Raw genomic sequence first — 16,269 nt, 5'->3', positions numbered from 1 at the left:
ACACCAAAATTGGTATTGCGCAGCGTGACTGTACGACCAACATAAATGACTGCTGTTAGCATGGAAACAATGACATGAGTGTAATCAGAAGCGTAGCCAGCAATTTTTTTCGGGGGGGGGGGGGGGGTTCAACCATCTTTTATGTATGTTCGTGCGTGCGTTTGTATGTGTGCGTGTATATATGCACATGCAAAATAAAAAAATTTCGGGGGTGGGGGCGTTTCAACCCCCCCCCCCCCCTACCCCACCCTTGGCTACGCCCCTGCATGTAATGTACGGCATGCCACGCTCATGGTGCGCTGGTGGGCATTTCGCAAGCTTGACATGCCGACTCTTTTTTCTTTTTTAGATGTGAAGCACCTTATAACGGAGTTCAATACGGTAGTGGTGGTATGCGGCGTGACCACCCTTACTGCGCATGCGCAAACTCTCTCCACACCTCCTCTCCACACACCCCTTTCCCCCTCACTCTCCACTTTCCCTCTTCCATCCCCCTCTCCACATTCCCTCTCCCCTTCCCCTCTCCACTCCCCCTCTGAAACGCGGGCTCTACATGCCGAAACGCTGCTTCGCATCGCTTCATGGTCCCCTTTAGCAGGAGATGGTGGGATTTTTGCTTTTCATTGCACTTTTCGCCCGACGCAATATGCAGGGCGACACTAAAGGCGCGTGAGCGACGATAAGGACTCGCAAAGAGAGAGAACATCGGTATTACTTACCATTTTCGTTCCTGGCTGTGTCGAGCATAGGGTGCGCATCATCTGCTTGGTAATACACAGCGGCATGCTCGCTTGAGTCGGCGGGCCGTCGCGATTATCGCACTCGCAGTGCAGCATGTTGCACTGGTGTCAAACCACGCATTTCACATCCAGCGGCGAGAACACAGTTAGGCTGCAGGCACAAAACGCGCACACAGGGCCGACACAGCTGAGCCACGGCCACCTGTTATGTAGCGGCCGTGGCTGAGCACTTGAGAAGTGGCGTCCGCAAGGCCACGGTACGATGGTACGATCGCGCCGCCGCGGGCAATTCGGAACTTCGACTCTCTCCTCGCGTTTCTTCCTTTTTTCTATTTTCTTTTCCGTCGCGCACGCATGCGTCGCGAAGCTTTGTGCCATTTCACTTCGGTAGCGCCTCGTCTGGCTTGCTTTTGAGCTGGCCGGGGCGGGCCGCAGTGCGCCGCAGCTGCCAAGGTCGAAGGGCGCTCCCTCGTTTCCTCTCGAACGCATACAGCACCCGTTCAGAGCGGCCGCTCGAAGAGTCGCGTAGATCTCTTTCTCTGAGCTATCTGTGCACGGGATTTTATTCAGTGCGCTGAAGCATGCCGCCTCTAGCCAATTCATTATACACAAAGTGTATACTGAGTGTGCGTGCGGTGCCGATTGACCACATCGAGGGTTCGCAGGCTTTTCCTTTTAGTTTACTTGTTTATTTATTTACTTCTTTTACTTCTTTCCTCCACACAGCTGCGTGCATACCCGCCATCACTGAAGGCATTATGGAAAGCTTCGGAAAAAATAGGGAAAACATGCCAGAGGAAGTCAGATGGGAGTTTCTTGTTTGTGAGCTCCATTTTACGAATCGTGTCAGATAGTGAATTTACCTCCTTTGTTCCACTTTCTTAACGAAGTGAAATTGAGGACGCAGAACCATATTACACCCACCTCATTACACCCTAAGGGAGTACTGTCCAGATGAATGTAGTATTAAGGAGGAATGTAGCCCTTAAAACGCCCAATTAGGCTAGTTTGCGTTTGCAGTGTAGATACAAGAAGACGTACAGGACGAGCGCTCACTATCAAGTGATTTATTACGAAACAAATTAAGGGAAGTGTACAGTCAGTGCGTCACAAGCGTACCTGCGCACACACCAAAAAGCTAATCCGTCCAAAGATCTGCTACGATTGCTGCAAAGCAGCTGAAATACACTGACGTCGAACACCCTGACGTCTGGCTGACGCAATCTGCGCCCTTCATTTTCATGTGAAACGCCTCCAAAAGCTCGCGTGCAACTGTTAACCTGCTGTGCCCTAGCACTTTCAACCCAGAAAGCAAAGGCGCCAGCCATACACCACCGGAAGATGCGCGCCCTGATCATTATAGCGAGTTTCAACTCATGCTCACGCCTCGTTGGTTGACACACCTGCCCGTTTGGCCGATGGCGTCAGCCAGACGTCAGTGCGTTTGCGCGAGAGTGAATTTCAGCTGCTTTGTCGCAATCTGTAGCACATCTTTGGATGGATTAGCTTTGTGATGTGTGCGCAAGGCACGCGTGTGACGTACTGACTATCATTCCCTCATATTTTTCGTAATAAATCAGTCGGTAGTGAGCGCTCGTCCCGTCTTCTTGTCTCTGTTGTCCGGTCTTTTTTTTTTTTGTTGCGCTCTGCTTTTATTTTAAGATTTGGGACACTTAATGCAGTAAACGTATACTAAGTGATTACTAGAGGCCGCATTTTTAGGCATTTAAAAAGAGCGCTTTAGGCGCCAAAACAGGCAGGTAAAACGATGTTTTAGGCATCCAATATCGTAACAGAGGCACAATAAATTTTTACATATGTGCAAATAATTACAAACGAAGTGCGCACCTGCATCTACTACAGGAAAACAGAAATGTTGTTTATAATGGCACAAAGGCGTCACAGTTCAACACCGCCAAGAAAGCGTCGTTTTTCCCATACGGTTCGCAGAACACGGTCTCCCCGTTTATTCTGTAGTACAGTGAGTGAGGTTCCCACTGTCGAATCAACACATTCTTGGGTGTCTTTCTTTTTGGCATGGCTGAGAAGGCCAGAGCAGGAGCATATAGTCAGACCGCTAAAGACCAGAAGGGAGGGATGGATGCCTCCCTTCTGGTCTCTTAGCCAATTTCTCCCCTGGCGCTCAACACCTTGAAAAGAAAATTACAAACGAAACAAAAGGCTCGTGCACATCTCATTTTCTTCCTCCTTTTGTCCTTCACTCTCCGTTACCCTGACGGCTCTCCGCGGTTTCTCATTCGTCAACCACTCGCGCCAAGTAAGCGCGGTGGCGTACGCTGGCCGGCGCGTCGCACTTCTCTGCTGCTGGCAGTTATTTTCCGGGAGTTGGTTGAATTAGAGGACGAGGTCTAAATCCTTAGATTTCCGAACAATGTTGCTCGATAACGTTAATAACAGTCAGGCAAACAGCATCGGATAACGAAAAGGCTAAATATAGCGTTCATATAGCGCCGAATTTGAAAAATAGGAACTTATAGGCATTTAGGCACAAATGCCATAATAGTTATTTATAGGCGCTATCAGAACACTATTAAAGCCCTTCTTAAGCTGTCATTCATACTGATATATCAAAGCAGTGCGATAGGAGCGCAAGGAACAAACTAGGAATTTGCCTAAAATCCGGTCTCTAACGATCACATCTACGCACAGATAATACGCACAGTCACAAACACACATATATCACGCTGCTTGGCCACGGGAAGCCGCGTTGCAAATCAGGTGCTGCCTTCAGAAACTGTCGCTTGGCGTCGTAACGGGAACGGTCATCACAGCAGGGCATAGCCAAGGGGGCCGGGGGTTGGGGTGACTCCCCGAAATTTTGCAGTTTTGCTTGCGTATATATACACGCATACATACGAACGCACGCACGAACATACATAGAGTATGGTTGAACCCCCACCGAAAAAAACTTCTGGCTACGCCCCTGATACACAGGTCGTGTTCTAAGTCTTCCCGAGCGTTACATGTGGTGCACGTAGGTGGTCAGACTGTTTGATATTGTACCTCAAGTAGCTCTTATAGCCAACGCCGAGTCTCAGCCGGTGAATGCATGTTTCCCCTTTTAGCACATCAACACGAAATATTCCAACGAAGCGCCCATGGTAAGTATACTGCTTCCCATTTGGTTTCTGCATCATCGGTAGAACGCATTCATGCGCTTCAATTCAGTTCACATTGGGCAAGCATGCGGGCAAGGCCTAGTGGTGAAGGTACTCGCTTTGGAACCGGTGGGACCCGTCTTCATGCCCTAGCCCCGGAAACACAACTTATTTCGTTTTATTTATTGTTCCTTTGATGCGTGCACGCTGTGCGTGAGCAGGGTTCTTTGGAACACCAGCTTCACATGTCAGCCAATACAAGCTTCATTTTAATAAGTGTCACTGAAATGAAGCGTGACCAACCAAGGTCCGTATTTAGTTCGCCATTACCGATAATTCGATGTATGTGTTCGTTATAACGAAGTTCAGCTGTACGTCATGCAACGCCCCTCTGTAAGTGGAGCACAAAATTAAGGAACATTATAAATGAATGAGGTGATGGGGCTGGTTTCGGAAATAATGGAGATTACATACAGTACCAAGCACATTACTAAGGGAAAGTGTGAAGCTATTTGTGACCACCCAAGGGCAGGGTGTTCCCCACGGTATCAACCTGCATGACTGTCTGCGAAGGCAGGGTGAAAGATGGAAGGCAAGCTTTTTTACAGCCCGTGACGTTCATTGTTATTCCTAGTACACCTCAAAGCTTTATTAGTTTGTTGTGGCGAGCATTCGCCGATCTCAAATTCGACAAAGGTACAGCGGTGGACTTCGTCATAAAAGAATGTCTTTTAATCTATTATATCTCTGGTGCGCCGTAGAATGTTACTAAACGTAACGTTACGGCCTCAATTCCTGCTCCTGAAAGGCTACCGCGAGCGGCGCAGCTTCCGTCAAACGCCGATACCATAGCCCTCGACATCGGGGAACCCAAGACAATGCGTGTCCTCTGTGGTGCCTCAGCGTAGTGTAGCACCTCGTGCGTTATTTCGTTTTAATGTAACTTATCATCTTAATAAATAACAAAACAGAAAACGCGAGAGCCGCCACGATATGGGCTGTGACGAAGAATTGTTTCTCCCGTGAGGCTCAACACTCGAAAGGGAAATAAACAGTAAAAGACAATTCACAGTTTCATTTTAGAAGAAAAAAAAAAATGAGTGTGGCATTAGAAGTTTCGTTCAAAATAGTTGACATGATTAAAAGTTCTTCAAATGAATGTGAACGCAGGCCTGCTTTTTCATCTGAAGTGTGTACTGCTGTAATTTCACCTTCTCATGGTTCGGTCTATTTTGTCTAATATGCCACAAGGAGACAGATAAGGATAACCTCGTTTACAGGGGGTTTGAAGCCTACATTAATGCGACGTCGTGGTAACGTCACAATATTTTGCGACTTGTAACGTCATGATGACGTCATGACGGGATGAATGCTTTTTTGCATCACTCGAGTTGACGCCGGCGGTCAACTCTCGCGTTCGATAGGGCGTCTGAAGCTTTGGGCTCAATAATTGATTGAGTTCATCGAAAAAGTGTGCGCGTCGTTGCGGCACCTGGCAGAGCAGATCCCAACAATGCGCTTCCTTCTGCATAGCCTCTGAGATCCATTTCGGCAGCACGTGAAACACAAACCAAGGAATACACCAGGGCACACTACTACGTACGCTACACTACACCAGGACTCCACTACCAGACACCCAAGTCAATCATTAGGGTCACCTTCAGAATATTTTTTTGTGCGCTCTTTCTCTTCCAAAGAATGCTAAAAAGCAATGCTATGTCTAAGTTCCATTTGAAATTTTGTAAACAGAATGTATTTATATTTTGCTCAAGGTCAATTTTTTTTCGACACGTATAGCTAGCTATATACATTTACATCTTCTGCGACTGCCCTCGCTACAATGCGCAGCGAAAATCCCTTGCAGTCGCTCTAGCTCGCATAGATCACAGACCGATGACGGCAGAAACCATTTTGGAATGTCGTCTTGAGAGGTCACCACGGGTGAAGGCGACGAAGGTAGTGCTCAACTTCTTGAAGGCATCAGACTAGCACCGGAGGTTAGAGACTAATGGCGTTATCATGACTGTGAGTATAAGACAGCACTCACTACGCCATTATTCATCCTTCTGCGGGTAAGCGAGGTACCAGCTACACATCTTAAGGTATTATGTGCACTTAGTTGATGCTGCATGTGGCTGATGACTATGAAGAATTATGGCTGAGCAATTTGCAGTAGGTGGGAAGCATTAAACCACACACTCGTTGGGAAATTATCATTGCGTGATAACAGGGTGTTATTTTACTCTTCTGCCACACTATATTACACAGGTTAACGCGGTTCCTTGCTCTACATGACGCCTGTATAGGGTCTTTTTGCAAATGAGTTTCAAGCACCAGAGTGACTCTGTGATAGAATACTCGACTGCCACCCTGAGGGCCCGGGTTCGAATCCCATTAAATACTGGGTATTTTTGTCTACTTTTATTTTTTCATGTCTATCGGTTACTTTTCCATGTCTATAGGTTACGCCACCGACGGCGACGCCGCTCATCGCAGGAACGGGCGCCTAAGAGCTGCCCTCTAAAATGAAGTGTCATGTGGGTATCCGTATTGTGACTGCGCTGTCAGGGTTAGACTTCTTCAATCCATGTCTATTTTCACAGCGGAAGTCTAACCCCTGTATGAATCAGTCCAAAACATCACCACTGACGAACACAAGAAGGCGATAATATACAATGACTCATTAAGCGCACTAAAAGCTTTACATATGAAATCTGGCGACATTTTAAATATGATTGTTCTGAATGGCGAGGCCGTTTCTATTCGATCGTGCTGGTAACGAGCCATAATGGGATACCTGGAAACGAAAGAAATCGTGGAAGCTTGCACTAAGCCGCGCTAGGCCTAAAACATCAAAACTGGACGATTCTAGTCTGGTTGCTTCTAGGTTGTTTCTAGGCCTCAGCTAGGTGATGAGGGCTGTTTGTAGGTTTCTTCTAGGTCGTGAAGAGGCTCTAGCTAGGTGATGATAGGTTGTTTCTACGTTGATTCTCAGCGCAGAGAGGTTCAAATTAAACCACGCACATTCACAGACACGACACGCATGCCCAAACTCCAGAAACAGAAACTGGCGTTGAAACCAAGAGTTCGCACCTCTCATAGGTCTATGGGCACGTCGTCGTTGACGTCGGCCTTCCATCGCTTCAGGGTCTTCTCGCAGTTTCCCGTTGCCTTTCCCGTTACCTAGTACTCTGTCGTTGTACGTACTCGGGGCCTTCGGGTCACCGCCGTCGCTTCGCAGCCATTTGTTGTTGGGCTAACTGTTGCCTTCTTCATTTTTTTGTGGACCATTGTTGAGTAGTGGAATTTACCCAACTTCTGTGGCACATACCCGTTTATGATGATGATAGTTTTTTGGTTCGTCGGACAAGGAACGATTTGTTAAGCGGCTTCCCTGTTAAAAGCAGATAAATATGCTTCCTTAGCAGCTATAGGTCGGCAAACTCACTCATGAGTCGACTCACTCAAGTTCACTCAGACTGAGCCGTGAGTCTGAGTATGAGTGAGTTCCGGTGAGTAATATTTTGACGAGTTTGAGTCCGATGAGTCCGGCTGAGAAAAATTTTACCGAGTCTGAGTCCGAGTGAGTCCGGTTGAGGAAAACTTTGGTGAGTCTGAGTCCGAGTGAGCCCTAAGCGCAACACATATTTCTTGAGTGAGTCTGAGTGAGCTCCACGCTTTTTTTCCGACCTATCGTTCTATATAGACCACTTCAGCATTACTGTCAGCCTTATGTCGGCTCACGTTTATATTCCCGTCGACTCACAAGTACTTCAAAGTCCTAGAGTTCATACGCCAGCTCTGTATTTATTTATCAGAGGCGTGAGTTACAGAGGGGCGAGGGGGGGGGGGGGGGTAGGTCGGTGCCGTGACTTGCCCCCACAAATTCTTTCACAGGAAGTTCTTGATAAAAATATCTCATGTGAGTCATCTGTTCCAATAAAAATGTCCTTAATGCATTGCAACCACTGATCACTCATATTTGAAGGTACCAGATCAATAGGCGCCAAGTACCCCACCAATTATGCGAGATATTGGGGATAAAGAGCATTGACGCCATGGTCAAAAAAGCCAATTATACGGTAACAGACTCATGAGTCGGCTCGCTCAGACTCGGATAGAGCTGTGAGTCTGAGTGACTTCCGAGTGAGTAATATGGTGAGTTTGAGTCCGAGTGAGTCCGGCTGAGAAAAATTTCAGTTAGTCTGAGCCCAGGTGAGTCCGGTCGAGGAAAATTTTTGTAAGTCTGAGTCCAAGTGAGCTCTAGGCCAAATATATATTTCACGATTGAGTCGGAGTGAGTTCCACATTTTTTGCCGACCTATGTTAGCAGCTCACCAAACAGTAATAAAAACGAAAATTCATTTTAAAGATGGCCAGCGAACAATTCGTACAGCGTTATTTGGTAATTGGCAGTAGCAATGGGACTCGTGCACAAGTAAGCTTCACCTAGTAAATCCCGTACTTGGAGAATGGAAGACCTGTCGCCACCAACAACGTTTTGTTGAGGTCACATGAGGGACTTTTAGCTTGTACGTATACTTCTTAGGTTACCGCGTTACCACATACCGGATAGAATCTGCACATGCGCGAATCTTTATGGAACGTAAACGTTTACGGAACGTAAACGTTTACGGAACGTAAACTACTCGCCGGATAGGCTTTACGTTTACGTCCCTATCTTTCAAATCCAGCATCGTTCGTGGAAACTCGCGATATCCGCTTCGCGGAGACTCCAGCTCCCGAGTCAAAATAAGCCGAAGCGCGAACGCCGCTTACGACCACCTTGTTCCAGCCAAATTACCGAGTCTAGAGCGACCTAGAATACCGAATCCGTAAACGTGAGAGGCCTAAAGGCCTAAAACCCCTAACAGGCTGTATAGGTGGCGCCATCTAGCGGGGCCAAGGTGAACCAGGCAAGCGCAATATTGTTATTGCAGAAACATCGGGCATTCTACTTCCATTGTGAATATCTTGCAGCTGTATAATTGGAAATGAGTTGCCTTTTTAGTCATGTTTCCTTCAAAAACACTGAGAAAACAAACGTGCCCATGACTGTGGTTGCACGGAGCGTCACAAGATGTCGAAACTATCGTCCGGTAACCCGGTATTGCTACACCCCTTTACTGATACCTGGTTCTGCTCACGCTAACAACCTCTCTTATGATTTTGCCGCAGTGGTAATTCAATATTATCTAAATTAAATGTAGTTTAAATGCAGTTATCATCACAATTTAGTGGTTTGTGCAAATGTAAAGGTATACCTTTGCATACGTACGTAAACGTTTACGTACGGCGAGCTAAAACTTTTCTAAAACATGCGTTCCGGTAACACGGTAAATGCACTCTGGTATTCCGGTAACACGGTAATGTTAAAAAGTATAAGCACAAGCTAAAAGTCCGTATTATGCCAACTCCGGATTGGGCACACATATCTAACACACAAATTTTCACTCATAAACGACGAATAACAAAACTGTGAAAAATGTAACAGTTATACACATCTTAATCACATATCCCCATGCTACACATAGACGAAAATATTGCCGACAACTATACAAACAACACACGCCTATCCACCCTGCTCTACTTCTTGGAGATGATCCTCTTGTACCCTTGTATGCTGTGCTGAATTCTTTAACAGAATGTGACTTTTTAAATAAGCTTTCCTACATACCTATCACCTTGTGCCTGGCGCAGCACAGCCTCAGCTGCTTTTGCGCTATGAAAACCGAATTAACTATCACTTCAGTATCTTTTTAGCCTTGGCAAAATATTCCCGCCTCGACGTAGAGTGCGTGTGCAAAGGCGACAGGAGCGTGACCTGTCGTAGCATTTCTATTTAAAAGTCCGTATTGTCTAAGAAAACACTGTAGAAATGTGACATATAAATGTTGCTCCTGTATTATGTTCTTGCTGTATTACCACGCTCTCTTATGGTTTTCAGTTTTTTTTTCTTTTTTTTTGGGGCAGCAAATGTTTGCCATTTTGGGGACCTAGAGCTGTTTATGGACATAATAAGAAATGAACGCGAATAATGGTGTCATTTTCGAAATCGTGTGTTCTTGTTTGTGAGCGCAGGGAAACGGCTTGTTGGTGGCCTCGCTTGGTTTCTGCCTTCGGTATCGGCTCGAAGTGCTTGGCATCTTATGGAACCAGCAGCTGGACCAGGGACACCAGCAATACTTGGCTGGACTGGGTGCCACAGCCGTGGTGCTGGGTTTTACTAGTGCCCTGGTCGCCGTTGTTGGTATCACGATATCGCTGCTGGACAGGAGTACCCACATAACGGTAAGCACTTCTTAAGAAAGTCCCAGGAAGTTACGGTGCATGCCGCTCCACTGCTGGCGCAACTCGGCAGAAATGCGAACATCCGTGATGTGCAAATTTTTTGCGCGATAGCGTTAAAGAGCTCGTTTCGTAGAAATTTCGGCGTCGGCGTCGTTGACTGTGAGCGAAGGATCGGTGTTGTCCGTGAGCGAAAATTCGAGATCGATGCAAATAAGTGGGAATCGAACTCAGGCCTTCTGGGTGGCAAGTAGGTGTTCTACCACAGAGCCACGCCATTGCTTCGACATGTCTTCAAAAAAAAATAATAAAGAAACCAAGACAAATGCTATGTACTGCGAGAAGCCTCCTTCACGAATGTAATTTTGTGTGGCAAAAGCGTGAAATCGCACCAGGATTCAAAACATATTTGCACAACGAGTGGGTGGTTTAAAGGCCCACCCATAACCAAGCACTCAGGCACATTTAATCATCAACAGCAGAAAAAGCATCAAGGAAGTGAGCACCTGCGCAGGTGCGCGTGTTGTGAAGTGGGCACTTCGCTAATTCGCAGAAGCAAGAATTATGGCGTAGTGGGCGCAGCGCAACTGTACTTGAAGTAAGCATTCTAGAATAGTTTGAAGCTTCCAAATGTTACTCGCACAGACGCTCCTTTCATTGCGGCACATTTGAGATGTCCACCGAGAAGAGAAGCCAGGCTAGCGATCGAGAAGGCGATGCGAACGGCGCCCCATTGCGCTATCTCGTTCTACTCTTGAGGCGAAGCTCAAGTGTCCTCCAAGTTTTCTTGAGTCTTTGCTGATCACCTATTTATAGATAGATAGTTATGCTGCCCTTACTTCTTTGTGTTTGTGTATTTCAATGTTACTGACCGCACTGGCTGAAACACTTAAAATGCAAGAGTAACCCTGAGGCCGTAAGCACAGGGGGATGCGCACATTTAGGCGGTCCAAGAACAGTTCACCGGCCAAACTCTGAAGTAGGATGAAAGGTTGCATTTTCAATATGCGAACACTCTCTATATGTTATTTTCATGCAATGAGCTTCATGGACGCCAATATAAAATTAATACTGGCCTATAAGAAAATCTGTTCCTCTTTTGTGAGAGGGGCCATATGGACTGCTGATGTGACAAAGATCTTTTTTTTGTCCCATTGACTTTGAGCTCATTTATACCACTAATAGAAAAAGATTAATCTTTTATAGATTAGCAGGAAAGGTAGAAACCCGCCACAACTGAACAGAAAACTAGCCATTTACAATTGCATCGATCAGAGTGTTAAAATCGATCATTTTTATTTAATGCGGCGCTTATAAGGCTTAGACGCCTTCATCTTGACATGGACGCGAGTACTCAGATAACGACGATGACATCTGTTATTTCACTAGAAAATCACAGTTAAGTTTACATACACCGGGTTTGACCATGTCTTATTCGCGGCGTCATCTATGCCTATCTTCGCCAAACGTGTCTTCTTCTTTCTTCAGTTGGACGTCATCTCCGGAGTCCTAATCCTGGCTGAGTTCGGAGTTGCATCGGCAAGCTTCATGCTCATGACGTGGGTATGTCAGATGCGTATACTCCAGGTCCACTCGGCGCAAGATGTGTACCTTTCACGAGATGTGTACCTTTCGGGGGGGGGGGGTTTAAACCCCCCCCCCGAAAATTTTCAGATTTGCTTGTGTATATATGCATACACACACACAAACGCACGCACGAACATGAATGAAGTATGGTTGAACGGCCCCCCCCCCCCCACCCGGAAAAAATTTCTGGCTGCGCCCCTGATGTACAATGAATGTGAATTCTACGACAAGGTCCAAACAAAAACCAGTCCATGGTAAGGTGACCCGCCACGGTTACAGTGTACTCTACCACAGTGGTCCATTGATTTCTAAGCCAAAAGAGAGCAACGGGGGATTAGGGGTTCCTCCTTTGAGGGAGCAAGTGCATTGCCACTCCCATTACTCTCCTAAAAGGAGCAACGGCAAGGGGACGAACCGTTGCTCTACTTTCATTTGCTCCTTCAGGGGATAAACGGTTAGTCCACCCAGTTGCTCCTTGAGGACCAACTGTTACTCCTTCCCGATGCTCCTCAAGGGAGCAACGGATGCCCCTTCCCGTTACTCTTTAGTTTCTTCTTGGGTCAAAAGAAATAGTTTTTGATTGGCTTATAGAGCATATTGAGGCTTAACAGATATTTGTTTGGATGTACAAACTAGAGGTGTGCACGGGCTCCGGGTAGCCCGAAAGCCCGAGCCCGACCCGGCCCGCGGGCCGGGCTCGGGCGGGCCGACGTATTTTCACCTCGGGCTCGGGCCGGGCTCGGGCCACTTGGAGTTTTATCGGGCCGGGCTCGGGCCCGGCACAAAGCCCGACTCAAGCCCGAAATATAGAGAATGAACGGGAATCGTTTTCCAGCACGCATACAGTGCCTTTTCCGCGACCGCCCTTTACCGCTTTTCCTTTCCATTCGCTACTTTAAACAAAAGGGGAGCAGGTAAAGCACTGTCTCTGTTGCGCTCCGACAAACAGAGAAGTAACACCACCTGAGCTAGTGACGGCGCCACGCGACTGTTCGCGTTAGATTTAAGGCCAAATCTCATATGAGTGAAAATGCACGCGACAGCGACGAGCGACCCGACGTAGATCGCCTTAGTGCAAGTTGACGCTTGCATGTGCATACCCCATACACGTGACGGCTTTGGCGAGCGAACTCCATTTTTGCTGGCATGAGGCCGTCTACTTGTAATTTGTAATCTGTGTAATAGAGACTGTTCGTCGTGTGTCGTTTGATCATATTTGATATGCTCAATAAAATGCCAAATTACCGGAAAACGATGTTTTGTTTTCGCAGCGAACCTTCAAAAAGTCGGGCCGGGCCGGGCCCGGGATTGTGTTTTCGTACGTCGGGCCGGGCCGGGCGGGCTCGCAGCCCTTTGCCGTCGGGCTCGGGCGGGCCTTCGACAAAGTCAGCGGGCCCGGGCCGGGCTCGGGCTCGGAAATACGGCCCGTGCACAGCTGTAGTACAAACGATATACAGACATCTCATTCAGAAATAAATTTCAGAAAATTTGCAACAAACACACAGGATTCGAACTCGCGACCACTTAATCGCCATGCGCGTACGCTAACCACTAAGCCACCACACGCTACGGCCCCGTCTGAAAGTAAACGGGGTTATGCAGGTACCGACGGGCCGTTGCGCGTTCTGACACGTTAATGAAATGAGCATAGGCGTGGAGAACCAGTGGTGATGTTCGAAAGACAATCGAAAGTAACAGTGTAAACATCTGAAAACGTCAGGGTGATGAGTCTCTCGCGAAAACACAGGCTTTGCCAGAGCTCCCTTATGCGCTAGCTAAAAGGCCAGTAATTTCTTTTTTGCCCGGATGTGTGTTTTCTTCTTTATTAAAGACGATAGTCTTTCTTGGGGAACTTAAACGCAGAAATTTTGGTCTGTCTTGTGTGTTTAGAAAAATTTATTATCACAGACGCTTCACATCAATAACAATTCAACAAACATTTGCTCGCTAGACATACGTTTACGTCTGTCTTTCTGTTTGTCGGCACGTCCCTCGATTCAGCCACGCGGCCAAAGTTCAACCTCTTGCACAAGGGCCAGCCATCGTGAACGGCTCACTAGGTTCATACTTGTCTACATGGTTGATCAAAAATCAAACATTTCGCATATCTGAGGCGCAACATCACTAGGTAAGTATTAGGTGGTGTGTTCCTTTAATAGAAAATACATAGATACGTAATTCTAGAGACCCTAGTTTCTTAAGCTGCGCTGAAAATGCGACTGCGCCGAAACTTGGCTTCCTCCGTGCCAGCCCTCTGCGCGAGCTCATTGTTGTGTTTCGGTTTCAGTTCTTCTTCTTCTTCTGTGGTTATTAAGGAAAGGAAAAAGGCACCTAATTTCTCTCTGCCTATAGGCGACACGGCGCAGTGCCTTGTAGGGTGGGGGTAAGGAGGGAATAAAAGAATAGTGGGAAAATAGAGAGAAAAGTGATAGGAGCACATCCATCCAACGAAGAGAAAAGAGGACAGGAAAGATGGGGAAACAGTCACGGGAGTTCAGGGACGGGTCCGCGAAACACAGCTAGAGGCACGGTGCACAACATCGGCGAAGTGGCGAAGGCCCCGTCGATGAGCGGCGCACGGCATAGCGGGCGAGGAGTCCGTCACGGGGCGTCGGTCAGCGAGAGGTGCGAGGAGTAATCCAGGACATCGCGGCAGGCACGTCCGTCTTGCTTGAAATCCAGCGAGCGAGCTCAGTTCCGCTCTGACATTCCTGCTTTACCCAGGCTAAAGTGAGCTAGAATAGGGTAGTGGGCTTGCTGGGGTCCCCTGCTTGACGCCGGGTATGTCACATGTGTGGTGGCGCCACCAGCGACTTAAATGTAGAGCACTGCCTGACGGAGGCGTTTGTGCGCAACTGAAGACATGCTTTTTTGTGCGCTGTTATCATACGCACTGGACGGAAACGCACGCGAATTTCGGCAGTGTAAACGGTGATGATGATGTCGCTGAGACAATAAAAAACAAAGAAAGAAAACTAGCGCGAGCTAGGTGCGTTGGCCTACTTGTGCGCGTAAGGCATGGTAACCATCTAGAACACTGTAACATGGTGTATGCAGCTCTGCTGTTAGCTAGTTATCAGATATTAAATGAAACAAACCGAAGACAGTCAGTACTCCTGCGAGTAAAGCTGCAGAAAACATTCTTTTCTGAAACTGTCGCCGTAACTCGCGCGAACGCGCGATTAAACTGCATGCACAACTCGATGCATGCAAGGGATGCTGCGCAAATTTGAGATGCATATAAATTGCTCTTACGAGTGAAAAGCAGCGATTGCGAACTTTTCAAAGCGTATACGCGTTTTGCGGCTATCAATTGTAAACTGGATTCTTTGCATTTCTTGGGCACTACTTTCGTCACGCGCGCCTTTTACGAGCGTGTGAAATTACTGCCGATGCTGACCTTGACACACACTCGGGAGTTTACCACAAGCTCTTAATGTTATATATTCCACAGTATTTAAAAACTTGCATCTGATCATTCTTTCTGCAGATCTCCGGTACCTTGTCTCTGTAATTTGGCTATTTCTGCACTGAATATTCCTATGCAAAGTCTGTAAAAATCCACACGATAAGAAAGACAGGAAGCCACTTTCCTCAAGTACTGGGCACAAGTACATGAACATTTATTCATCATATATTGGGCACAGTTGCTTGAACAGTATCACCAATGGCACGAGAACGTACCTTCTCGCCTTGAACGCTTCCCAATCGCTTTCTCTTTCGGGTCGGTCTTTCTCGTGATGTCTTCTTTGTCAAATACGACGCCGAGTTAGGCAGGATTGCAGGCACAGCGTCCTCTCGTAGGCAAGGTTTCCCACGTGTTGTGCGTACCGTAGCACATACTTCGGCTCAAAGTGAAGTTCACACACGGCAGATGTGTCGTCCAGTGCTTTGTCCGCTCGTTGCAAATTCCTTTCCCAGGGATTCCTCATTGCTTCCTCAGGGCTGTATCCTTCGGAACGCCTAAGAAAGACGGCTTCGCGCTGCCCTTCACGTGGACGTAACCTGTCCGACGGCCTGGCGCAAAACAGTGGTTTTGCCCCCGCGGAAGCATTTTAACCTCGTGAGACGGTCACTGCTTGTCAGGCCACATCGCTGTTCGCAGAAGAACCTAGCAGATTGAGGATGCAAAGCGCGAAGAGTTCTCAAAAAAACAAAACTCGCACACACCGACCGCCACTTTAAACAGGCAGCAACTGCCCCAGCGCCAACGCTCACTACATTTGATGCGGCGGTGGCGCCGCGCCGCGGAGGCGCGTCGAAGCACGTTTTTGTGACATTGGCGGCGTCACCGCAATGCATAGCGCCGGCCGGCGAGTGAGCCCACTACCCTATTCTAGCTCACTTTACCCAGGCGACGTGAATATAAAAGAGTGTGTGGAGAGTACTCGTTGAGTGCGGACGTTTCTTCTGCTTCGGCGCTTCGCGCCAAACCGCGTGTTCGGGCTGGCTGGCGTCCCCGCCGGTCTTGCCTGCTGCTGCGCCGGGACTACCAGCCCACAACACAGCATTCACGTTTCCCGACGTAATGCCAG

General features: G+C 47.7%; 1 protein-coding gene across 1 annotated transcript in view; it reads left to right on the top strand.

Moving 5' to 3' along the window:
* LOC119383749 (uncharacterized) overlaps positions 1 to 16,269 on the top strand; it is an 86,370-nt gene that overhangs the window by 43,445 nt on the left and 26,656 nt on the right. Inside the window, exons 2-3 of the mRNA XM_037652049.2 lie at positions 9,941 to 10,150; positions 11,636 to 11,710. Of these exons, the coding sequence (XP_037507977.2) occupies positions 11,696 to 11,710 (15 nt within the window). The 5' untranslated portion in view covers positions 9,941 to 10,150; positions 11,636 to 11,695. The remainder of the gene's footprint in view (positions 1 to 9,940; positions 10,151 to 11,635; positions 11,711 to 16,269) is intronic.

Source organism: Rhipicephalus sanguineus, chromosome 2, assembly GCF_013339695.2.
Source record: "Rhipicephalus sanguineus isolate Rsan-2018 chromosome 2, BIME_Rsan_1.4, whole genome shotgun sequence".
Lineage (NCBI taxonomy): Eukaryota > Metazoa > Arthropoda > Arachnida > Ixodida > Ixodidae > Rhipicephalus > Rhipicephalus sanguineus.
The sequence above is the reverse complement of the archived record's forward strand: the minus strand, read 5'-3'. Positions and strand labels throughout refer to the sequence as shown.